This window comes from Caenorhabditis remanei, chromosome II, assembly GCF_010183535.1.
Source record: "Caenorhabditis remanei strain PX506 chromosome II, whole genome shotgun sequence".
NCBI lineage: Eukaryota > Metazoa > Nematoda > Chromadorea > Rhabditida > Rhabditidae > Caenorhabditis > Caenorhabditis remanei.
Genome location: NC_071329.1, coordinates 10,795,570 through 10,819,053, shown reverse-complemented (window position 1 = coordinate 10,819,053; position 23,484 = coordinate 10,795,570). Strand labels below are relative to the sequence as shown.

Here is a 23,484-nt window from a genome sequence, read left to right as displayed (position 1 = left end):
AATGCCTCTGACTGTTCCTCTGATCGGAAGAGAACTTTGCTTCTGGTGTGTTGAAAGTAAGTTTCTATATTTAGTTCTCCAGACACTGTTCCATCAAAAATTAAGCATTTCAAAAATGTCCGATACACAAGAATTCAAATGTTTTTTGGAACGACGTGGCAGTGAAATGTTATTCAGAAGAAAGTGATGGATTCAGAATTGTTAATGAACATCAACTGATTAATGTGGAGAGATGTGTTCAATGCAAATTTTCGAATTTGGTAAAGATCTGAAGAAAATTTTCAAAATTTCAGATACTGAAGACGGAAAATTCGTCCTTCCACCTAACAGTTCATCTCTTCCGATTTTCTCAACTTTTCACTTTGAAAGATTAAAAGAAATTCCTGCTCCATACGTTTTGAATGAAGTGAAAAAGAAGGAGAAGGTTTTTACTGTTTCGAAATCGAGATCTCATCTAAATATTTACAGAAGCAGAAGTCTCCAACTCGTCAAAAACTTCCGAAGAATCAGAATTCCAAAGTGGCCAAAAAACCTAAATATTTCGAAGAAGGAATTAAGAAGAAGAACGTCTATTCTAAAATTCACAAAAATGTGAGAACTTGTGATTAAGATTATTTCAGAATTAAATATTTCCAGGCAATCAAAACAATCGCTTCTGAATATAAACCAGGAAAGAAATGTGATCAATCCCAGAAACTGGTCAGTTCCGAATAAAGTGCACAACCTTGAAAAAGAAAAAGAAATTTCAGTTTCTTTGTGATATTTGTGAGTTCTCATTCACTCTTCGACACAATCTTCAAGTGCATCTCGTTCAATTCCACGGCACAACTGAAAGTAAACTTTTGTATTTCTCTGAGCATTGATGTTTATTCTTAATTTCAGATATTCCCGAGGAAAAAGTTGCAGTATTGAAAGAAGTACTTCCACGGAAAATGAATGAAGAAGAGACATTGGAATGAAACATTTGGAAAGAAGTTATTCAATTATTATATTGTTTTTTTTGTATATGATAAAGTGACATGTCATTTTTGCATTCTTCTTCTCAAACACTCCTGCAGTTCTGACAAGAATCCAATTCTGAGGGAGTATACTGTAGCTTTCAGCAAACTTGGTCCAGTATAAATGTTTCGTATGGAGAGTATGAATAGGGGTATGAATACCGTGTCTAGTATTCAAAACATTTTGATTGAATTGCTTACAGTTTGCCCAGTCCGAAATCTTTCTTGAATTATCAGCAACAAGCGTTTGAGATCTTATGATGTTTAAAAAAATTTTTTGCGCTTACAAAGATTTCTAAATGGATGAATCAGTTTATATCACGGGCTATTCTCGAGATAATTATACTCTTATCTTTTGTATTCTTCATATTTATTACTAAACCAAGGCACATTCAAGTTTTCTCTTTCTCTATCCACTGAATTCCCACCTGAATCTTCTGAAAACAAGAAGACTCTCCTCTTTTTACTTTTATATAGCAATCACACAAAATTGATAGTAAGCCCCATCAGATGGTGTTTTGCTGTTGTTCTCTTCTGCGCCTATTTCCCCTGTCGGTTGTCGCCACCATGGCAACAGCTTCTTCTTTTCCCTTCTTTTGCCTCCCATCATCTACTTTTGTTATTCAGCTGGCACTCGGCGCCGTCCCCCGCCACATATACACTTTTCTGCTCTCTCTCTCTCCATTTTCTGCTCTGCTTCGGTGGGGCTTATCACCTAAATCTGACACGAAGGCAGGTGGTCTTGACGTATATACTCGTCGTGAGGTTTCTCTTTTCTAAAGAATATTAGGCTGTTTCAAGTGAAAAGAGCTACAGTAATCCTCTACGGAAGTTTCTCATCTCATTCTGATTGAACATGAGAAAGGATTAAGATTAACTATTTTTATAGTTTCTTTTCTATTTCTGATCCTAAATTTCTATTTTTAAAGGATCAGAGATTTCTTTTTTGTTGGCCGTTTCTCGTTAAAGGAAAGAAATTATTTTTTTCAGAAATGATCTCGTCATTTCAAAACTCTGGAATGATGGCATTCGAGTCAGCTGAAATCCAATTACCTCGAAAAGATTTTGGGAAGAAATCTTCGAATTTGGAGCAGAGTATTCAGAAAATTAAAGTTCGTAAAAGTCTCCTGATGGCGGAAATTTGTTCTTCGAACAAGGAAAAAGATAACTCCAAAAACGAGGAAAACAACAAGCCAGTAAGTTCTTGTTGAATGAAATCAGATGATAATTTGTCTTTGTTTTCAGAAGTTTGTAAGCAAAGCGGCAGTGAAATTTCCAACTGCCGAAGGACTACTTCCACCCGGTGGATCTGTAAGCTGAAATTTCTAATTCTATCTATTTTTTTCTCCTTGAGACCCTCTTTTCCTAATCCTTTCTCACATTTCAGTACATCTGTGATGAATGCAAAAGTGATGAGAGAACACCGTTCCAGTTATGTGAGCACAAAGCAATTTATCATTGGTTCGTTATAATATCAGTTTGGAATTCTCATTCTAAATAATTGCATTTTTCGAAAATAGATTCATTCATGGTTTGATTATTTAAATGTTTCATAAAGGGCATTTCCGAATGATTTGAAACTTGTTAAGAGTGACCAAGTCTCAGTTGATTGCCAAAAAAATTCCGAAAATTTACAAGAAGGGTTAAAGTTATAACTGAAAAAGTTTTTAAATATAAATTCCTCCCAGTAATTTCATATGGTGTTTTCCAGCCCAGTAGATCAACGTGTCTGGAGATGTGTATACTGTAACACAACATTCGGAAGACGTGGAGGTCTCAGAAGACACGTTCAAATGGTTCACATGCAAATGATGCATAAATGTCCAATTGAAAACTGTCCACATCCTGGATACAAGTGTACAAAGGTAAACCTACAGTACCGCTCAATAGGATATGAAGTTTTGGTTTTTTGGCCCTAACTTCATTCAAATTGGTCGGATTGACCTGAAACTTTGGGAAAACATTTATTGCAGAGTTTTCCTTATATTTATTCAATATTCGAGGTGAAAAATCATGTTGTTCAAGTTTTTTGTGAAATTTTCGAAAATCACGAAGATTCGAAAAATCGCATATTTTTATTTCCATGACCGGTGTATCAAAAATAGAGTGTGTAATAAGTGCTTATGTTTAATTTTCAACAGAAAACGACTTGATTCTCATTTTTTGGTCACTGGACCACTTTTTTTGATTCATTACCCATGTCTTCCGGGCTGTCAAAGTTTGGTTGTACTAATATATGGAGTATTACACTTCAAACACATGTAAAACGTGCATTTTTTGTAGAAAACAGTATCGAAGTTTGCAAAGCTATAGAGTAAGACATGGAAAACATGAATTTAACACTTTCCTCTTGATAGAACTCCTAAATAAATTTTTGGAGACCTCTAATTGTCAAATTCTGCATATCTGGTTTCGATGCCAGTCTCTTTCCGAAGCGAAATTATACAATTATTCGGTACTTTTAGTTTTACAACTTATAGAGTTAGTTATTTGAACAATTGTAAATATTCTGAGCCAAGTTTTGCTAAATAATTGAGTTTTTAAAGTACTGTTTCTTTGAAAAGGAACTTGATCGTGATTATGTTCTGATAGCATTTTTTGGTCGTCGTATGACTACATGAGACAGTGTGAGAGAAGACATTTCTACTGTTTTAAATCTTATTTGGGTCATTTTCTAACGTGAATGATCAAAAACAGCATCAATACGATATGCGTTTTGAGTAAAACCAAAAATGTAAAATTTCGACAATTTCGAATTAGTGAGAGGAAGACAACATGGAGTGATCCATCTTATTAATGCAAACGTGTGTATTGAAACTAGGCTCAGAATACTCACAGTTTTTCAAATAACAAGTTCCATAAATTGTAAAGCCAAAGGTACTGGATAAATGTATAATTTCCGTCCGGAAAGGGTCTGACATTGATACCAGATATGCAGCATTTGACGATTAGAGGTCCCCGAAAATTAATTAGGGAGATCTATCAAGATGAAATTGTTAAATTCATGTTTTCCACGTTTTACTCTATAGCTTTGCAAACTTCGATACTGTTTTCTACAAAAAATGCACGTTTTACATGTGTTTGAAGTGTAATACTCCATATATTAGTACAACCAAACTTTGACAGCCCGGAAGACATGGGTAATGAATCAAAAAAAGTGGTCCAGTGACCAAAAAATGAGAATCAAGTCGTTTTCTATTAAAAATTAAGCATAAACATTTAATACACACTCTATTTTTGATACACCGGTCATGGAAATAGAAATATGCGATTTTTCGAATTTTTGTGATTTTTGCAAATTTCACAAAAAACTTGAACAACATGATTTTTTACCTAGAATATTGATTAAATATAAGGAAAACTCTGCAATAAATGTTTTCCCAAAGTTTCAGGTCAATCCGACCAATTTGAAATAAGTTAGGGCCGAAAAACCAAAACTTCATATCCTATTGAGCGGTACTGTATCATTATGTTTCTCTATTCCCTTTTTTTCTCTATATTCCAGGCCCTCAATGCTCACATCAGAACTCATACTCGACCGTATGCCTGTGACCGTTGCGATGCTGCTTATGCACGGAAAAACGACCTCCAAAACCATCAACTCATTCACAATAATCAACTTTCTCTATAATATGTTTATTTTTTTACCTTTCTATATTTTTCTGTGATAATGCACACTGACAAACCTCAAAGTCCAATAAAATTGATCAAGAAAAAAGGAGAGAGCAAAGAGTTCTGCTTCCGGAAAAGTGTCAAACGGACTAAACGCGAGAGCAATCGTAGACACGCTTACGTAAATAATCGAGTGATATAAAAGATGGTTGGTTCATTGAAACATACAACAACTTGATACTTCAAAATGAACAAAGTTATCTATTCAACTCTGGCTGTTCTAGCTTTCATTGCTATTTCACAGGTACCTTTACTCGAATAGTTTCTGCTACATTTGCGTATTTATTGAAGGTTCAATCAGCAGTATTGCCAGTCTCATCGAAAGAAGTAGCCTTAGTCACATCTTCACCTTCTTCATCTTCAACTGAAACATCAATTGATACATTAGGATCATCTCGAGTTAAAAGACAAGGAGGATGTGGTTGTTGTGGATGTGGATGTGGATGTTGTGGATGTGGAGGAGGTGGTGGAGGAGGATGTGGATGTTGTTGTTGTAGACCAAGGTATTCTTTCTAATCTTTCTAGTCTTTATATCTAAAACTGTTAACATTTTAAGATGTTGCTGTCGTCGTTGTTGTACATGCTGCCGTACTTGCTGTTGTACCAGATGTTGTACCTGTTGTCGTCCATGTTGTTGTGGATGTGGATGTGGATGTTGTGGTTGTGGAGGAGGAGGACGTAAGCGTCGTTCTCTTCAGAATCTTCGAATTGCTCTGGCAAACAAAATCGAAGGAATCGCCAAGGTCGTGAAAGGGTCTGAAACTCCAGAACTGAATGTGTTGGCCCCATTCAATGATCCAGAAACTGTTCAAGAGAAAAAGGATGTGATCAACTGAAAAGATTACAATGGCCCTGATTTATTTATGCTTAAATTATGTTTTTAATTTAATAATAAACCTTTCTGTTCCCTAAGTTTCAGTGGTAATGAAGATTTGAAAAAAAAACTTAAATTTTAAAATCTTTCATTTCAATTCAAAGATATTTTTCATTTAGCAGCTTCCTCGTCTTTCTCCTTTGATAGCTTTTTGACACCTATCACATCTGGTGGAACTTTTGGCGATACAGGACCATCCTGAAATTCATTTTATTTGCAACTACGTAAACAAACTATTGTACTCAAAAAACTATGAATCAAGACTGAACTAATTTAAAAAAAAACAACATACAACTGGTTCATAACTCGGTCCTTCTTTTTTTCGAACAGATGGAGCATCTTCAATTGTATCATCACTTTTTTCGTTTATTTCTCCTGGTTTCAAAGTACTTCTATGACGTTTAGCTAATGATTCCTTTGTCTTTACAATTGGTTTCGCGGGTTCAACCTGTGCCTCTTCAACTGATTGAGTTTTAGCTGTTTTTCTCATTTCATTTTTCTCTTCATCCACATAAATGGATCCCTTCTTCGGAGTCTTCGATTTACTTGAGATCTTCTTTTTCTCTGAAAATGTATTTTTATCATTCAAAATCACAATTCCACTTTTTCAACGAACCATCCACGATGACTTCCGAAAGAACAGGTGATGCTTTGTTCACAGTTCTTTCTGGTTTTTTCGGTACGTGATGGTCTTTTTTGGTTCGTTTTTCTGGCTTTTCGGGCTTTTCATGCTTCTCCGGTTTTTCCATAATTTCCTTCTCAACTTTTTGAGGTTTTTTCAATTGTTCTGAATCTTTTTCTTTATTGATCGGAGTCGTCGAAGTCGTTGTTTTTTCTCTGAAAATCTTATATGCATACACTTAAAATAAAAGAAAACTCACGGAGTCATTGGCGAGGATATTGTTTTTTCAAGATTCTTCGTTGATTTTCTCTTTTTTGAGACATTCTTTTTTGTTTGGGATAATGTTATATTTTTCTGAAAATAATATCAATTTCAGACTATGAAACTGAAACATACTGAGTTTCGTTGTCTTTTTTCAACATTTTTTACAGTAGATTTTGAAGCGCAATTTATGATAATTGTGATTATTAAACTGACAGAAACTGTTAGAAAAAACATTTATCTGAAAATGGAGTGGTTTGATGAATAGAAAGAAGAAATTTAAAACTCACATTTCAGAAGTTAAAGAATAAAAATTAATACATTATTCATCTTTTGACGAATTAATTTTTTTCGTTCGCACATTTCAACGATCATTCGACGTAGATATTCGCACACTTTTTATAGTTTTCAAAGAAACTTCACGTTTTTCCTAATACACTCGTATTCCAGCTCTGACTTTTTGAGAAATCAGATGTGGTTCATCCAGTAGAATACGGTAGTTTAGGGAGCAGAGTCTTCATAGATTTGTGTCAATCTTTAAACAGTTTGGGTGCCGGGTGTATTGATCTCAGAAATTTCGAAGTTCCAAGAAAACCTCAAACAACGTGAAGAAAAAAACGTGAAGACTTCGAGTTATTCGAGTTTTCCACGTGTAGATGTTTATCGTTTTCTCTTTATTTTTGAAACGATAATTGCGCGGTTCATTCCCATCCATTTTGATGCAGAATGATCACGTTCAGTCGTCATTTCTCCCGTTCTGCGCTGTGTGGAAAGCAGATTCGAATTTCTCACAAAAATATTGATGTCGTCAAAAAAATCGGAGATCGAGAATACGACGTCATCTGGAAAACTGTATAAGATGAGTGGAATAATGGATATTTAATTAAATTGATTTCAGATTAATTTGAATAGTTCTGACATCAAGAAAACAGATCTAAAAAAGTTTAAGGAAGATTTCGGAGAAGATTTCCATCAGACATTGACTTTTGTGAAGAATACAGATCGTTTGATTGCAAAGAACTCTCATATTGTCTATCGCCCATTGAACAAGAACCAAGGACAGGAGAATCTCGTTTTCAGAGGGAAATTATGGATTTCTCCAGATGTTCATGGAAAAGAAATTATGGATGTAATGACACGTCAGTCATATGATGTTGGATTTTCAATTGGGAATAATTCGATGGGTTTGGCAACAAATAAGACGATTCCACACTACAAAGATACGATGGGCGGTTCGACTGATTTCGTTCAAAAATATTATGTTTCTCATTATGATTTTGGAGATTTGTGCATTCCAAAGAATCTGAATTCTGATGGAATTATTATCAAGGTTTTGGTTTTCACTCATCATGGTTTTGAGTACTTTTCAATTTTTAGAATGCTCGCGATGTTCCGGATCAAGATATTTTAAATTATGATGCTAAAATCTTCAATTACGATCGTTCAAAGTATGTTCTAGGGCAATTAAGAGAGGACTTCGGTCGTGTTGCTTACAATGAGAACGGTGACGTCATCGGTTTCGGAGCAATTTCCACGTATCCATCTGGAGAATGTGCTATTATTCCGATGTATGCAAATGAAACGAGAATTGCGCGAACTATTCTGAAAGATATTCTAGAGGAAATTACATTGGATTCTGAAAAGTATTGGAGACTCAAATTGTATTCACATGATCATTTTCCGGAGAGTTATGGGTAAATTTTGAATTGAAATTTCAGATAAACTATCGATTAATTGCAGATGGATTCGTCCTTTCGTGAAAACAATGACTCATCGCACTGAAGTTTATTCATTGATTAGTGATCATAAGGAGCAGGGAATGGACTTTTCGAAAGTTTTCAGTACATTCCATCCTTCGAATTGTCCAATATGATTTAGCTTTTTGAAAGAACCAATGAACTTTTTCAATATTAATTCCAGAAATTACATTTTATATTTCTTTGAATTAAATTTCCGAGCTCTGAAGATTTTTTGGAAAGGTCGTAAAAGTGTAATTTCATCGAGTGTTCAGCTACTTCAAATGAAAAAAAAGTATACGGTTTCGAATTAGTTTATCACCCAATGATTAGAGAATGTTTGGAAAGTCTATTTTGATAGTTCGTCCCCCGTATAAATTTCTTCTTTCGCAACCTCCCATCGTACTCTGAATTTTGCCACCTCCCCCTCCTCTTTTTCTCTTTTTCCTCTTGAAACACTTTCATCTCGTTTCCACGGTTACGCTCGTTTTCCTCCTCGTTTAGTAGTAAAAACTCCTCGTTTTCTTTACTCTCTTCACTCCCCTTTTCTCCACACGCAAACGTAATCGCATGTGTGTCCATTCTATAATCCTCTCCCAAGCTTCTGGCCACATGCTCATCCGATAATATTATGCGATTATTACGATTACTAATTCTTTTCTTTATATCTTCCCCTCTTCTTTGTTTTTCTCAACATCTTCAATGCTATCACTGTATTAATAGACTTGTGACTTCTGATATAACAAAAGAAGAGAGGAATGCGTTAAAAATGGCTCTTTTTGCAAGGTTTGTTGAGATGAAATCACTGAAACTGTTACAGTATACGTTCTCTAGCTACATTGCTGTAGAATCCATCACTTTTAAGGCGATCTGGATGCTAAGAAATTCTTTTTTTAACCTTATTTGAATCTTCAATTTTCAGATTTAACATTCCTCCATCCAATGAATACTGTGCAGATGGTGGAAGCGACATTCTATTTCGAACGGTTTCAAGAGAAATCTGCCAAGGAATGAATGACACGTGTGTCAGAATCATCTCGGAAGGTTTGCTTCTTTTTTTAAAAATTTTTTGTTTTGAAAATTGAAACAGGTGAAATTATACAACCAAAAATATTCAGGTGACGAAAAAAAGAAATTAGTGATCCGTGGATGTCAATCGACACTCGTCAAAGCTGGATACGACCTGGTCACTAATTATTCATGCCATCGTTATACGGATACAACCTCCTCCGAATGCATAACCACCTGCCAACAGCCCCTCTGCAACATTTCTCACGGATCTGCTTTAATCCCTCTTCTAATTATTCTGAGCTTGATTGTTTTCTGAATATTTTAATTCCAATTGTGAAAAAAGATAGAAACCTTGTGTCCTGAACAGTTATAGGAAATTTAATCTTCATTATTTTTATTCTCAAGGTTACCTATGATTTACAACATCTGTAATGATTAGAGAAAATAAAAAAGAGTTAAAACTGGATTAAATGAGAGATCGGTATTTTTAAACCGTGAAAAAAGATCATGAGATAGGAATGATATGAGATCTTGTCGATTTTCTGATGAGATTGATACAATATGTCGATGACACCCAAAGAAAAATACGTGTTCTTTCTATTCGGCAATTCTGAGATGCGTGAACGTTTTCCGAATCTTTGAAATGCTGTTATAAAGCTGAAAAATATCAGAATAATAAATCTTTCACTAATAATTTTTTACTAACCTGTCCATGAGACGTGTTGAGTGTGCTGTTGACCATAACGACGTTCACATTATCTCGCATATCCAGTCCGTGGAGCAGTTTTGGAGAGAGCCTATAAAATAAAGATATGTTATCTAGATTGTGCAATAAATCAAATCGCTTACAAGAAGTATTGCGTTTTGGTGAGTGATCCACTTGTTCCGTTCCACAATCCAACCATGATATCGAACACTTTTCTCTCGTTGGTCGGATCCATACCTTGATTAATTTCGTCAATGCATCGGAATGGAACTGGACAAAGTTGTTGAAGAGCAAGTAGATACAGCATAGTTGCCACACTGCGCTCACCACCAGATTGAACCTATTTTTGGTAAATCTTATTGTTGATTATAAACCATCACAAACCTTATTGTCAAGCCGCTTCATGTTTTCACCTTTTCTAAAGCAAACCATAATCATGATGCCATATTTTTCAATATCCAGTGGATTCTCTGGTGTCTCCAAGCTTACTTCACCTCGACAACCGAGTACATCGAAAAACTTGATATAGTTCTCGTTGATACGCTCAATCATTTTTTCGACTTCTTCTTTCCACTCTTTGATTTCAGTTCCCAGTTTATCGTGAACACCTTGCCGATTTTGGATTAATTTTTCGTATTTGGAAGTCGCATTTGCTAGCTCCGAGTTGATTTCTGATAACTTATGTTCATGCTCTATAGATCCATCTTCACCACTATCTTGAGCAACTTTCAGACGGGTTTTTTCTGAGGTAATTGCCTGCTCCAGATCGTCAACTTGTGTAGGAACATTCGATTCTTCGAACAACTAGGAATAACATTATGAAATTTAAATCTCTATTCCATGTTCCGTGCTTACCTCAATCATCTTGGAATACAATTTTTTATCCGCTGGTTCCATCTTAGCCTCGTTCAAGTGATCCAATTCACAATGGGTTTTCAAGCTTTCTTGCGCAACTTTTCTTTTGTTCATTGCTGCGTTCATCTCATCTTCTGCTAAACGTCTCGCATCTTCTAAGTTATTGAGTTCCTCACGAGATTCGTTTGATTTAGCGTACAGCTTAGTCACTTTCAACTTGCAAATAGATTCGAAGACGGCGCACCGACCCAATTCACGATATTTTTCGATGTATTCTTTCTAGAAGCACCAAAAATTTATATAGTCACTAGATTTTTTCGATCACCTGATTATGAAGATTTTTCTCCAACATTGCTCGAGCCTTCTCCATGACTGTTTGTTCAACATTAGCGTATTCTTCTTGAGCTTTCGAAAGATCAAAGCTTTCTTTCTGAATGATTTCCAATCTCCTTTTTTCAGTGTTCAATGTAGCTCTGTACTTCGCTTGCAACTCTTGTTTTGATTTCCATTCTAATTGTGTTTTCTTGAGAACATCTCGTTCTTTTTGAACGTTGCGACGTTTCTCCCGTAGATCTTCTGTTTGGTTATCGAATTCCTGTTTCTGTAAAAAATCAATTCTTCACCTCCTCTCAACATAATTAATGCTGACCAATTTTTGGTACTCCTGAGCCGCGGTATTGTCAGCCTTTTTTAGTGTGAGAGGTTGGCGGTAAACTGGGTCCTTCCATGTTCTAGCATCTCGCAATGAGGTTTGTGTGCTAATATTTTTCTGTTGATTATACCTAGATCTTGTAGCTTGAAACTGAAAAAAAACAAAGTATGACAATATGAATAAATTATAAAAACGTACTCTCATTCCATTAGCAAGAAAAACGCTGAATCGCAGGCGTTCAAGACGTTCGGTAATAGATTCCAGTTTACTTTCGTCGATTGTTCCGTAAGGAATTCTGTTCAATCCACTGACATTGCATAAGTATTGTTTCAGAGTATCGGGTGCATCAAAACAATTCGAAACTAAGTCTTTGAATCCAGCCTGGTGAAGCTCCGAAGAAAGTGTCGCGTGTATTTCATCGCGATGAATATTATTTTGAGATACGACAGCAGTGTTAATACTCCATGGTTGATGTTTTCCGTTGACGAGGAGTTCGTCTTCTTTGAACTGACAAACGAGAATGTGTCTATCACGCATACCAATAGTGTTTTCAAGATTTTTTGCACTCTCTGGAGTATTCAGAACAATCTAAAAGCAAAAACAATTATATTGAATAATAGCGTTAATTATACATCAATCAGTGGTGTATATACTTCTCCTTTTAATTGTTGTCTGTTTTTCCTGCACCAGGTCCATGCTTTGGCAAGATCTTCATTCGCCTCTTGCAGAACGCGATAGCGTTGTTTCATGAAGTTGGAAGTCTCGTTGTCCTTTTCTCGACTCTCTTAAAAACAGAAAATATGAATCATAAATTCCGATAACTCTTACTATCTTCAAGACGTCTCAACTCATATGATTTAGCATGAATAGCGTCCTCTTCTCTACGATTCTCACGTTCCAATTGCGATAATTTTGCTTCTGCACGTCTGTATTCGACGAGAGCATCATCGTATCCAACGAGAGCTTCATTGGCTTCTTCTAACTTTTCAGTCACAGTTTCAATATTTTTGCGAGTTTTTTCCACTTCCTGATTGTGTTCATCTGCAATACGTTCAGCATTTTCCAGCTTCATTTTTGCTTTCTCCATCATATTTCCGATAAGGTTTTTGTTGAATTTATCTTGGATTTCGACTAAATTCCCATTGGCAGCACGGGTCTGAAAAATTTATGTATTTAGCTTTTCTCGCTATCAACCTTACCAGTTCTGCCATTTGAGCCCTCTCTTTTTGTAGTCGATCGTTCAGCTTTTTCATTACTTCCTCACTTTTCCTAATATCATTTTCAACTCTCCTATATTCAACCAGCGCTTCATCAGCTCTTTTAAGCTCAGCTTGGTATTCCTTGTCAGCCTGTTCGTATTTAACACATGCCATTTTCTTTTGAAGAATTCTTAGTTTGGTTTGGAGTGCTAGCTTCTTCCGATAGTTTTCAACAAGAGGCAGGATCTTAGTTCGGGAATCTTCTAAATGTTTCACCGTCTTTTCAGTCGTTGAACACATTTCTTCGATCGTCATCGTATCCTTTCGTTGTTCAACGAGATCTCTATGCTTTTTGTCAAGATCGTCTGATGCTGCTTTCTCTGTGTTCTTCAATAATTCGATAGACGATTGTTCTGAGAAGCTTTTCACTTTGTCTTGAGCGAGGAAAGCACATGGATTGTCGATCTAGAAAGCAGTTCCAGTTTTAAATGTCTTTAATACATACAAAACCTGAATATTGTAATATTTTCGAAGTTCATTAACATCACTTTGTGTAGCTTGTGCACCGTTAAGTTTATACTCAGGTGCTTTACCGATTCTGATCGTCAATCTCACTGTTTGAGGTCCTTTCTTCTCGTCAGCACTGAAAAAATGAACGATATTTTAAGAGCGAGATTACATTTCGTGATAGTGGGATATGGTATAAAAACATACATCGTAACTTCAACATATCCTTCTTGACAACCATGCCTGATGTATTCAATGATCTTTTCTGAACGACCTAGAGATTTCGGACTTCCTCCGCATGCTAAACAAATTCCACAAATGATTGAACTCTTTCCACTTCCATTATGACCTAAGATCATGTTTAAGCTAGCAGTTGGAACGAAACACGTATGCTCGTATGTTCTGAAATTCAGCAAGATTGTAAGTTCGCATTATTCCCATTCAAACTCACAGAAAATTATGGAAAACGACACGCAAAAGGGAACCATCTGGAAATTCTTGATGATTAGGAGGCAATACTTCATCGGAAGCATCTGGTGACATGCTGTAATAGATACGTAGTGTATAATATAGTTCATAGTTTCTATAAGTGCATTATACAAAGTTGAAACTGAACTTTGTGAGCAATCACTCGGAAAAAAAGCAGAGAAAACGACAATATCAATTGGATTTCAGTGTGGGGTGAACATTGGAGACCGACGTAGAAACAAAATATAATTATTAAAATTAGAGTAACGAAAGCAATCCTTTTTCAGGTGAATGATCAGGATAGCAATGAGAAATTGCGTTTTGAAATCGCTCGGAAATCGTCTAACGGGGCGCGCTTGCACGGTCTACTCTTAGTGAAATGTTTAAAGACAATTCAGCATAAAAAATGATACTTTTCACCATTTCGAAGAATGACTGTAAAAAAACAATTGTTAACTCAGAAACTTCACTGTAAAAAAGTTATTATATATCACACAATTATAATATCTGAAAATTAAGAATAATTTTCTCGTTTTTTAAGAAACAGTCTGCTCGAAGTACGAAAGTTTTCTTAATCTTTGAAAACCTGTTGAAGCAGAACTTTTCTTCGAAAATCGACAGAAATTGTTTTGTTTAAAGGAACATGGCGGTGGAGGTCACGGATATCTCGCCACGAAAACATATATTATTACTGACATCTTCTTACTGTAACCAAGTTACAAAATAGGTTTAAAAAAAGATTCTGAATCTCTTGAAAAAGATTATTAGAAAAGAGCTTAAGAGTGAATTGAATTCAAACACATATACTTTTTCTTTTTACGGTAGCTGAAACATTTCTGAATTCGAATAAAGTGAAAACATGGTTGCTATCTAAACTTGTGCTGTTTTATTGTCGAAATAAAAAAAGTGATACCCGGTGTTTGCGGACTTAGTGGAAAAATTATTAAAATTATCATTAAGTCCGCAAACACCGGGTATCACTTTTTTTATTTCGACAATAAATATGTGTTAAAGTACGTAATATGAATGTTTGGAGCAGTTCGTTTGTTCGAAGGGCATTGAAATCAGATATGGATTAAGAATATCATGTGAAAACTATTATTCAGCCTCTCTGAAAAATATTTGGCAACCTGAATGTTCAGTACTTTTGTTTACGGATTTGTACAACAAATGATGTTTATAGTGAAGGCAAACGACCTTTTCTTAATTATGAAAACAAATATTGTATTTTCCTATGGATTAACTTACCAATAGACTATATATTTAGAGATAATCTAGACGACGTCAGACGGTAAACCGTGTGAAATGATGGAAAAAGTTCAGTTAGTTACCGACGATGATGACGTTGAACACGACAAACCAACGACCGTTAAGCCTTCTATATAAAAGAACGAGAGTATTGTATTTTTGGAAATAAATGTTACAGACAGGAACAAAAATGCTGATTGCTCTACTGATTTCTTCTAGAATATTAACAACTTTGTCATTTTCTGACGATGAATTTGATTTGGTTTTTGTACAAGCTGTAAGAATACTTACAGTATTTTCAGAGAATTAAATCTAGAAATTTCAGATTTGGAGACATGGTGATCGAGCACCACAATATCCATATGTGAATGATAAATTCACAGAAGAAGACTGGAAAAGAATTGGAAGTGGGATAGGGCAACTAACATATGTAAGTTCTGAAGCTCAAATGTGTATACTATAAAAACTCAATTTTTAGACAGGAGTAAAACAACACATAAAACTTGGAGAATCAATACGAGAAAGATACGTGAAATCGGGATTCTTACCTGAAAGTTTCGACGAAAATGTCATTCAGTTTCGATCAACAAACAGAAACCGTACGATTCTGTCAGCTGAAGCTAATTTTCTAGGAATGTATCCAAATGAAGGAAAAGTGAAACTTCCTATTACTGTCCCCAAAAATTATGGATACGACTGTATTAATAATGTAATGTGTAAATGTAAACGAAGGGATCTTCTTCAAAAAATGGCGAAAGAATTGGAAGAATACAAAGAAGTAATGGAGGACTCAACTGTTAGTTGTTCACTTATTTTCTTCTATTTTTCTTATTTTTCAGACAACTTCTCTCTTCTCCAAACTATCAGAAATCACTGGAGAAACTATAAATGCTGAAAATTTCTGGAGGATTCCTGATACTTTAAGATGCGAAAAACAGAATTTCCCCGATGTTTTTGGAGAAATCAATCACTGGTATTCAGCGGAATTAATGGAGAAAATGGAATTATTGAACACCAAAATCAATCGTTTCACTTCTGGGCTGTATAAATCTAGAAACCTAAATGGATTGGATATCGGCAAGGAAATCAAGAAATTGAGAGCTGGTCCTTTGTTATCTGATATTATCAGAAGAATGACACAGAAATCGAATTGTTTGAATCAAGAATGTCGGTCATCGAGAATGATTTGTTCTCAGAATATTCGAGAATTGAAGTATCATGCATACTCTTCAGTGAGTAAAATTCATCAAACTTTCCATAATCTAAATAGTTTAATTTCAGCACGACATGACTCTATATTCCCTTCTCACTTCTCTTGATCTCCAGGATTTGACGTCATCTGAAATAGGTGGATGGCCATCTTATGCATCTTCTCTTTTTATAGAGTTATTCGTTCGAAAAAGTGATAAACTTCCTTTCTTCCGGGTTAGTCAATTTTCCAATTCAAACAGTGGAATTAGTTTTTGATTTACCAGGTGATCTACCGTAACCCATCCTCTTCATTGCCATCAGAATTCCTGAATATCACTCCTTTGATTCCAAAATGTCATGGGCTATCTCACTGTTCGTTTAAAACATTTGAAAACATTCACAACGAGTTCAAAATTGAAATGCCAACATCAGAATATTGCCACATCACAGAAGATCTCAGATGACTCAATTTGCCATACAATCTAATTTATTTTTATAGTTAGTGAGAATTTCAATAAAGTTTTTTAAAAACTTTTGTGATTTGAGTTCATATTTTGCAAACTTGATTTGCATAATCTACTTTCGGGTTTATATGAGAAAAAAAATGGAATTATATTCATTGAATTCTGTAGAAATCATTGTAAACATGGAACAGAACACCTGAATAGTCAATTTCAAATATTTGACTTTCAGATCATAAAATTTCAAAAATTGCAGAAATTCAAAGCAAACAGAAGTGCATTTGTGTGGTTTAACATGATCGGGTGCGTTGAACTAACAGCAGATTTCGTTTTTATTTCTGTATTCGATCGTTTTACAACTGGATTGTTCAGATAAATCGAAATAAATCGTCTCTTTTGACAAATATCACGTTGTTTCATTGATTCTTTTGAGTGGATTTTCAAGATGATTTTCAACTTCTGAATATAATTTCCTCCTTTTATTCATATCAAATAAACCAGTTTTCTTATCAATTGGTAATCTCAATCTTCACTGAATTTTGACCTTTCTAGTATTCCGTTCTCCTTTTTTCATTTCTATCCGAAATCAAACATTTCTGAATATATTTTCTAGTAGTTTACGACGGATGCAGTCAATTTTGATCAATGTCATCGTAACATTGCTTGTTGGCTTTTCATTTGGAATCGATACAAATGATGATATTCCAGATGAACTAGAACTTATATTTGTGCATACAGTAAGTCTTTAGACACTTTTTAAATCATAAATTTGAGCAAATTGGAGATTTGGAGACATGGTGACCGCAGTCAAGAAGGACATTTGAATAATGATCCAGTGGATCCAACGAAATGGATTGAAGGAGGAGGTGGTTATGGGCAGTTAACTCCGGTATAATTGTAATAAATAAGTTTCTGAAAAAACAAAAAGATTTACAGAGAGGAATGGAACAGCAATATAAATTAGGAAAGAAATTGAGAGATCGATATGTTTCAACGGGGTTTCTTCACAACTTCTACGATTCTCAACAGGTTTTTCCATGATGAGATAAACTTTCGGTTTTAATAAAAGTAGTTCAGGTTTATATTCGATCAACTGATGTAAATCGAACAATCAATTCTGCAATATCCAACATGTTAGGAATGTTTTCCTCTTCGTCACAAAGACCAGGTATCTGTATTTTTATCAATCAGGTTTGTACCATTTCTATAATTTCAGGCGTCGATTATCCAGATATTGAAGGATGGCCACGTGGTTTTATGCCAGTACCAATTCACAGTTCTGGACCTGCGAGCCAAGATTGTGTTGCCAGTGCATTCTGTAGTTGCAAACGAAGGAATGCTCTGTTGGAAATTGCTCATAAAGGGGAGCAATTTCAAAACTTTATTAACAGCGAGAAAGTGAGACTTCTAACTTACCTATTTTATTCTCGAAACTTGAATTCCAGTATATCAACATCACTTCTCAAGTCTCAGAACTTTTCAATACTACATTCACATTTGATAATTTATGGCAAGTACATGATGCTATTATGATTCAGGTGATACCCATAATTCGTTTCATCAGTTCCATCCAGTTTTCAGTTAATACATTTTCGTGAAATAGTGTACAATCAAACGTGGTATTCTGATGAGTTCTTTGAAAATCTGGACGATTTGGAGAGACCATCGAAAGCGTTCGTTTCTGGTCTCTATGATCCTCCAATTGTGGATGGTATTAATGTTAGAAAAGAGATTCTGAAAACACGTGGTGGACCCCTCATCAATGATATCTCAGATAGAATGAGAACGATATCACAATGTAAACAAGTTGCGGAGAAATGCGATGTCTATCATAAAAACCTGAAATACTATGCATTTTCTACGGTAACTCGAATGTGTTCTCTAGAAAAACCTCAGAAGTTTTCAGCATGATCACACAGTATTTGCCCTTCTCGCAGTTCTCGGGTTAGAAACAGTGGTTGCAGGTGAAGAACGGTATGGAGAATGGCCAGATTACGCATCCGACATACTTGTGGAACTATTTCAGAATGATACAAATCGATCATTCTACTTCCGTGTAAACACTGCCACCTATTTAAACCAGACCACTATGTTTTGAATTTAGGTACTCTACCAGAGGAACACATTCTCAAAATTCGAAGTAGTCACACCTCTCATACAAGGTTGCAAGAGTCGACAATTTTGTGATATTCAAGTGTTCGAAGATCGGGCAAAGGAGTTCAGACCAGACCGGCCAATGAAGGAGTTTTGCGAGATACTACCAAGAGAAGACAATAGAGTTAGTCGATGGATCAAGAATGTCTTTCAAAGCCCAGATCAATCAACTTCCAATAATTATAAATGGTACTTGTCTGTTTTAGTCGCTGCGTGTTTGCTAATTTTATAATAAACGCGAAATTGAACCAACAATTTATTTCAACAACAAAGTTTACTCGTGGTCGCTTCCAGCGTCCTCTCCGTCGTTGATGTGGAAGTATCTGACCTCGTAGGTGTTCTTGTTGATAGCAACCACACGGAGCCAGTCACGGAGGGAGTTTCTCTTGAGGTACTTCTTGGTGAGGTACTTGAGGTATCTGAAATTGTAAAATGAACATTTGAAGCCTATCAAATTCACAAACCTCTTCGAGAATGGAATCTCCGAGATGACGGAAACTTTGGATTTTCCGGCCTCAACCTTGACGCTGTTGGCGGCCAAATGTCCGGTCTTACCGTTGACCTTGATCTTCTCGTTGAAGAAAGCTTCCTGAAAAGAACCAGGACTTACTAGGGGCCAAAAATACCCTAAGCCTGGTCATTGCGATAGAGACGGGAAGCTCTATCGACTAGATTAGGCTGAGTAGTTACAAAAGCCTAAACTTACAAGATCCTCGATTCTGAGAATACCGTCCTCGACTGGGTTTTTGCACTCAACGTTGAACTTGAGATGCACCTTCTTCTTGCGAAGAGTCTTCTTGGTAGACTTGGCGTGTGGCTTTGCGACCATGATTACCTGAAAACATGAAAATTTTCAATCAATTCATTTTAAAGAGGTTGAATAAATAAAATATATGATAACAAGTTTAACGAAAAACTATTCTTTTCACGAAATTCGACCAAAAAATTGAAAATTGTACGAAAACATACTTGGGCCTAAAAAGCGACAGTGGTTGGGTGCGAGGTCTCGCCACGAAAAGGACTACGGTGGCACTTGTTTCAACTGTGTCTGCCTCGTATTCCCACACAATTCAGTACTTTCAACCAGTTAGCTGGCGGAATAGGGTGATAAAGATGAACAAATCTAAATAAAATGATTGAAAAAAATGTCCATATCGGATTGTCTCTTTTTTGAAACTTTTTTGCAATGGGTAGCCGTTCAACTTTCAAATGGTTCTATGTATAAAACGTTAACTGCAGTGAAATTCTAAAATTCGAGAATATGCTGTTGCAACATGGTTAATCATTTAAATCTTTATTAGACAACGAAACAGAGACACAGAAATAGAAAGAAAACATAATTCAAAGAGTTCACTCGTAAGCGAAAAATAATGGAAAATACATTCAAAATAAGAAAGAAAGGACAGTTTTGGCAATAATTGTAATTTCAATTCCTATAATAATATCAGCGTTGAGAAAGATCGGGTAAAAATAAGAGAAACGTCATTACAATTCATCGGGATATCATAATCTCAGAGTTTCATGGGTTTGTGTTGTACATTTTATTGTAAAAAGTAATTAGACATTAGTTGCTTTCATTGAGATTTTCACAGTAGATTGTTCAGTGTTGGAAAGTGTCCGATTCGAACCCAACATGCTTCTGATACGTTGACGGAGAGTTGTACGATCCGTGTTTGCAGAACTCAGACTTACATCACCTCTGAATATAAAAATATATTTCAGCAAAGTAATAATAATACAAACCTAATATCATCTGTAGTTTTTTGTTCTTCTTTTTTCGTTACAAGTTTTTTGAGCCACTGGACATCAACGCCTAAAGTGTGCCGACCAATTGACCCTCTTCCATGCTTCTTTCTGCGTTTACCAGCATCTCGGGAACTTATCTGAAATTAATAAACATACATTATTCTGAATAAAATCTGAAACTAACTGGAAGTTGTTCATAAGGGCTAACTGGTCGATTTTCCAGTTCGTTTCTAGCAATTGGAGTGTTATTATTCTTCTCTTTGACTGGTTTATCAACTAAATCATGAAGAATAAGCTGCTCTGGTTTATATTTCATTGGAGACGGAGGCGGAAGTGGTTCTTGAATTTCCACTTCAACTATTTCAGTTCCTCGTGACTCTTCTACGAGATGTTCCACACATTGAGCAGATGCAACACGAGCAAATGTTTTCTCAAGTTTTAATGCAATTGTTGGTTCCGTATCCATTGCTTCTGACGAGCTAATTGATGTGGAAGATATCAATTGAGATTTGTCAGTTTGAGACTGTTGAAGACCTGCTGGAGGTGTTGATGGTTCCTTCTCCGATCCTCGACGAGACACATGATAGGCAACTACTGATGCATGATCTAGTTTTCCGGGCATATCAGCAATTTTCTCTCGAACCATTTTCCGCCTGAAAACAAACAATTTGGAAGCTTCCAGGATCTTCATGTATTCTATTCAGATCAAAGCCAAGAACTAACCTTGTTCTTTGTTCTGCTTTTGTCATCCTTTCTCGTTTGTACAACTCAGGATTCTCCAATACACGGCGTTTTGCTCTGAAAATTTGTTTTTTATATTGATTCATTGAAATTCATTGCATTTAGGATCTTTAATTCTAAAAGAACCTTACGTTGAAAGTTGGGTGGCAAAATGAATCAAACGATGACAAAGTGTTGATGCAGTAACTGGTGGATATTGATATTCAGATGCAGGCCCTCTCGGAGTTTCGTTTCCGAATCCATTTCCAATCACATCTCTCATTCGAACCAACATTAACTCGTGCCGTTTAGCAGCATCTACACACGGGAGAGAAGCTGCACACGGGCGGTTTCTGGCATATTCTGAATTTTTCTCTCCTCCACGTGTAGCGACGTCAATTGTTCGATCGTCTCTTGGAGGAAGATGTGAATTTTCTTTGTTTTCATGCTCAGTTTTCTTAATGACACAGAATTTGCCAACGACAGGATCGAAATTGTCGGAAACACCATCAGAAGTGATGAATACAACGTCTCCTTCTTCTACAAAAGTCATTGAACATGTCAAATTATGAAGCTGTGGATTGCGTCCATCAACAGGTCCAAGTGCTCCTCCAGCATCTCTCATATCTCTCATTTGATCTATATCATGACTTCCAAGTGTCACTTCTCGTACACCGTAATGACGATTATAGACAAAACAGAGTGAATCTCCAACATTACATACACATAGAGCCCATCCATTTCCACGTTTAACTGGAGCCACAAGAGCCAGACAGAGTGTTGTGAGCATTCCTCCTTCTTGAAGAATTAGAGAATGAGCTGAATGGAATGCAGCGAGCATTTCATGAAATACTTCTGTGGTATCAGATAATGAATCTTTGATAACTCTTGTGTTCATATGATCAATCGCTCCTCTAATCGCACATCTTGCTGCCAGTCTTGCACCTTCTCCCCAGTTAACACCATCAGCCAATGCCAGAACTCCATTATTATTTCTTCCAACAACTCCCCAAACGTCAGCAATTGGTTCACCAGCGTTAATTCCACTTATTGGATTCTTTTCATACAATGAAACACTCATTCCAAATGCTCCTTGTTCGTCAAATGCACTCCAATCATAATCATCAGCTGATGGACGACCTGCACTGAAATCATGATGTTCTCCATTTGGACCGAGAATTGAAGAACATGATCCAAGGAGTAAAGAATGTCTCGAACTTTTCTTTAAGTTCATCGAAATTGGAGCATCTAAATCTTCTTCATCTTCAGCTTCTTCATCTGTTGTTCCATCAATTGATAAGGACATTTCATCATCGATATTTGCCATTCGAGCCATTTGATGTCCCTGTCTTACTTCACCGACTTCTGTGAGCCCTCCTTCTGGACCTGTATACGATCCGAATACTTCTGAATCGAGAGTTTCCAGCTGAATTGCAGGTAGATCTAGACCAGTTTTTCCAGAATAAACTTCTGGAAATTCATGTCTTCGAAGATCGATTCCACCCAGAAAGTGTTGAAGTTCTGAGTTGTTATCTCCACGTGGCGTTGTTGGTTCATCCTGAAAAATTTAAAAAAATTTAAATGAGTAATGTTTCTCTCGGATTCCATCTCATCTCAATGTTTTTTTTTAGGAATGTGTCTCTAACTAAAAAGTTTCAATCGTCATCTCCTTTCTCTAATTATTTTCTCCATGTGACCAAACCAATTCTTCTATTTTCTTTTCCTTCTCATCTCTTTTCAAAAGCCAATTCCGCCATTTAATGACTCTGTTATCATTAGTTTCGGTGACTGACCAGCCCCTCCAAGATGCCGTTTGCAATGGGTCTATTCATCAATTTATCTCTTCATTTATCTTCTTCCAGTGAAAGAGAAAGAAGGAAAAGAAGGAAAAGAAGAAGGGAAAAAGGAGAAGAAAATAGAAAAGAAGATATTAAACAAAATGAAACGTTTGTTCAATTCGATCTACCTGATTCTCATTATCCAAACTTGTTGATGGCCCAAACTTATTCCTAAGAAGACCACGAACGTGTTTTCGAATAAATGATGATGGCATCGTTACCCTGGAAAAAATAATTATAATTTTTGTGAGGACAAAAAATAACGATGAAAGTTATAAGAAGATTGAATTTTAAAGAATATCAGAAGACTCGAAACATTCTAATGGAAGATCTGCATTTTCAGAAATTGGAATGCCCAAAAGAAGCAATTCAATACGAGTTATTTAGATAAAAAACTGAAAATAAAATTAATTTGTAACACCAATTTTGACCTTCTCGTAGAGACAGAGACAGATGAAATATGAACATTTTGATGCAGATTCAAAGTGACAAATAATAATTGGCAAGAAGACAAAATCAAAATGAAAAAGGAAGGAGAGAAGTACTCTCAATTCCTTTTCATCTC

General features: G+C 35.8%; 10 protein-coding genes across 10 annotated transcripts; 6 read left to right on the top strand and 4 right to left on the bottom strand.

Annotated features, from left to right (window-relative positions):
• Position 1: 1 nt before the first annotated feature.
• GCK72_005946 (uncharacterized protein) lies at positions 2-959 on the top strand (the record flags this gene model as incomplete). Its single annotated transcript, XM_053725400.1, has 6 exons — positions 2-56; positions 294-424; positions 469-591; positions 637-699; positions 750-834; positions 883-959. The coding sequence occupies 6 exons, from the start codon at positions 2-4 to the stop codon at positions 957-959; spliced, it is 534 nt and encodes a 177-aa protein (XP_053589594.1).
• Positions 960-1,990: 1,031 nt separating this feature from the next.
• Positions 1,991-4,629, top strand: GCK72_005945 (uncharacterized protein; the record flags this gene model as incomplete). The annotated part of the gene is made up of 5 exons (XM_003108777.2): positions 1,991-2,194; positions 2,244-2,309; positions 2,386-2,459; positions 2,710-2,863; positions 4,504-4,629. 5 exons carry the CDS (start codon positions 1,991-1,993, stop codon positions 4,627-4,629), a joined length of 624 nt encoding a protein of 207 aa, XP_003108825.2.
• A 1,026-nt stretch (positions 4,630-5,655) lies between these two features.
• On the bottom strand, positions 5,656-6,433 carry GCK72_005944 (uncharacterized protein; the record flags this gene model as incomplete). The annotated part of the gene is made up of 4 exons (XM_003108828.2): positions 5,656-5,742; positions 5,837-6,108; positions 6,161-6,381; positions 6,426-6,433. 4 exons carry the CDS (start codon positions 6,431-6,433, stop codon positions 5,656-5,658), a joined length of 588 nt encoding a protein of 195 aa, XP_003108876.2.
• A 720-nt stretch (positions 6,434-7,153) lies between these two features.
• On the top strand, positions 7,154-8,300 carry GCK72_005943 (uncharacterized protein; the record flags this gene model as incomplete). The annotated part of the gene is made up of 4 exons (XM_003109021.2): positions 7,154-7,279; positions 7,326-7,757; positions 7,805-8,121; positions 8,168-8,300. 4 exons carry the CDS (start codon positions 7,154-7,156, stop codon positions 8,298-8,300), a joined length of 1,008 nt encoding a protein of 335 aa, XP_003109069.2.
• A 632-nt stretch (positions 8,301-8,932) lies between these two features.
• GCK72_005942 (uncharacterized protein) lies at positions 8,933-9,490 on the top strand (the record flags this gene model as incomplete). Its single annotated transcript, XM_003109045.2, has 3 exons — positions 8,933-8,949; positions 9,086-9,207; positions 9,282-9,490. 3 exons carry the CDS (start codon positions 8,933-8,935, stop codon positions 9,488-9,490), a joined length of 348 nt encoding a protein of 115 aa, XP_003109093.2.
• A 281-nt stretch (positions 9,491-9,771) lies between these two features.
• On the bottom strand, positions 9,772-13,636 carry GCK72_005941 (uncharacterized protein; the record flags this gene model as incomplete). The annotated part of the gene is made up of 14 exons (XM_053725399.1): positions 9,772-9,831; positions 9,881-9,971; positions 10,024-10,220; positions 10,265-10,684; positions 10,736-11,014; positions 11,061-11,336; positions 11,385-11,537; positions 11,586-11,975; positions 12,020-12,171; positions 12,216-12,543; positions 12,587-13,051; positions 13,097-13,229; positions 13,301-13,495; positions 13,545-13,636. The coding sequence occupies 14 exons, from the start codon at positions 13,634-13,636 to the stop codon at positions 9,772-9,774; spliced, it is 3,231 nt and encodes a 1,076-aa protein (XP_053589593.1).
• Positions 13,637-14,999: 1,363 nt separating this feature from the next.
• On the top strand, positions 15,000-16,464 carry GCK72_005940 (uncharacterized protein; the record flags this gene model as incomplete). The annotated part of the gene is made up of 6 exons (XM_003108968.1): positions 15,000-15,086; positions 15,135-15,239; positions 15,288-15,605; positions 15,649-16,041; positions 16,091-16,234; positions 16,285-16,464. 6 exons carry the CDS (start codon positions 15,000-15,002, stop codon positions 16,462-16,464), a joined length of 1,227 nt encoding a protein of 408 aa, XP_003109016.1.
• Positions 16,465-17,087: 623 nt separating this feature from the next.
• On the top strand, positions 17,088-19,228 carry GCK72_005939 (uncharacterized protein; the record flags this gene model as incomplete). Its single annotated transcript, XM_053725398.1, has 11 exons — positions 17,088-17,198; positions 17,246-17,350; positions 17,398-17,490; positions 17,539-17,629; positions 17,678-17,859; positions 17,907-17,999; positions 18,043-18,324; positions 18,368-18,517; positions 18,566-18,804; positions 18,910-19,016; positions 19,062-19,228. The coding sequence occupies 11 exons, from the start codon at positions 17,088-17,090 to the stop codon at positions 19,226-19,228; spliced, it is 1,620 nt and encodes a 539-aa protein (XP_053589592.1).
• On the bottom strand, positions 18,890-19,444 carry GCK72_005938 (uncharacterized protein; the record flags this gene model as incomplete). The annotated part of the gene is made up of 3 exons (XM_003109015.2): positions 18,890-19,034; positions 19,080-19,204; positions 19,322-19,444. 3 exons carry the CDS (start codon positions 19,442-19,444, stop codon positions 18,890-18,892), a joined length of 393 nt encoding a protein of 130 aa, XP_003109063.1.
• Positions 19,445-20,172: 728 nt separating this feature from the next.
• Positions 20,173-23,134, bottom strand: GCK72_005937 (uncharacterized protein; the record flags this gene model as incomplete). The annotated part of the gene is made up of 6 exons (XM_003108798.2): positions 20,173-20,314; positions 20,359-20,498; positions 20,546-21,014; positions 21,085-21,159; positions 21,234-22,639; positions 23,048-23,134. 6 exons carry the CDS (start codon positions 23,132-23,134, stop codon positions 20,173-20,175), a joined length of 2,319 nt encoding a protein of 772 aa, XP_003108846.2.
• Between the last annotated feature and the right edge of the window lie 350 nt (positions 23,135-23,484).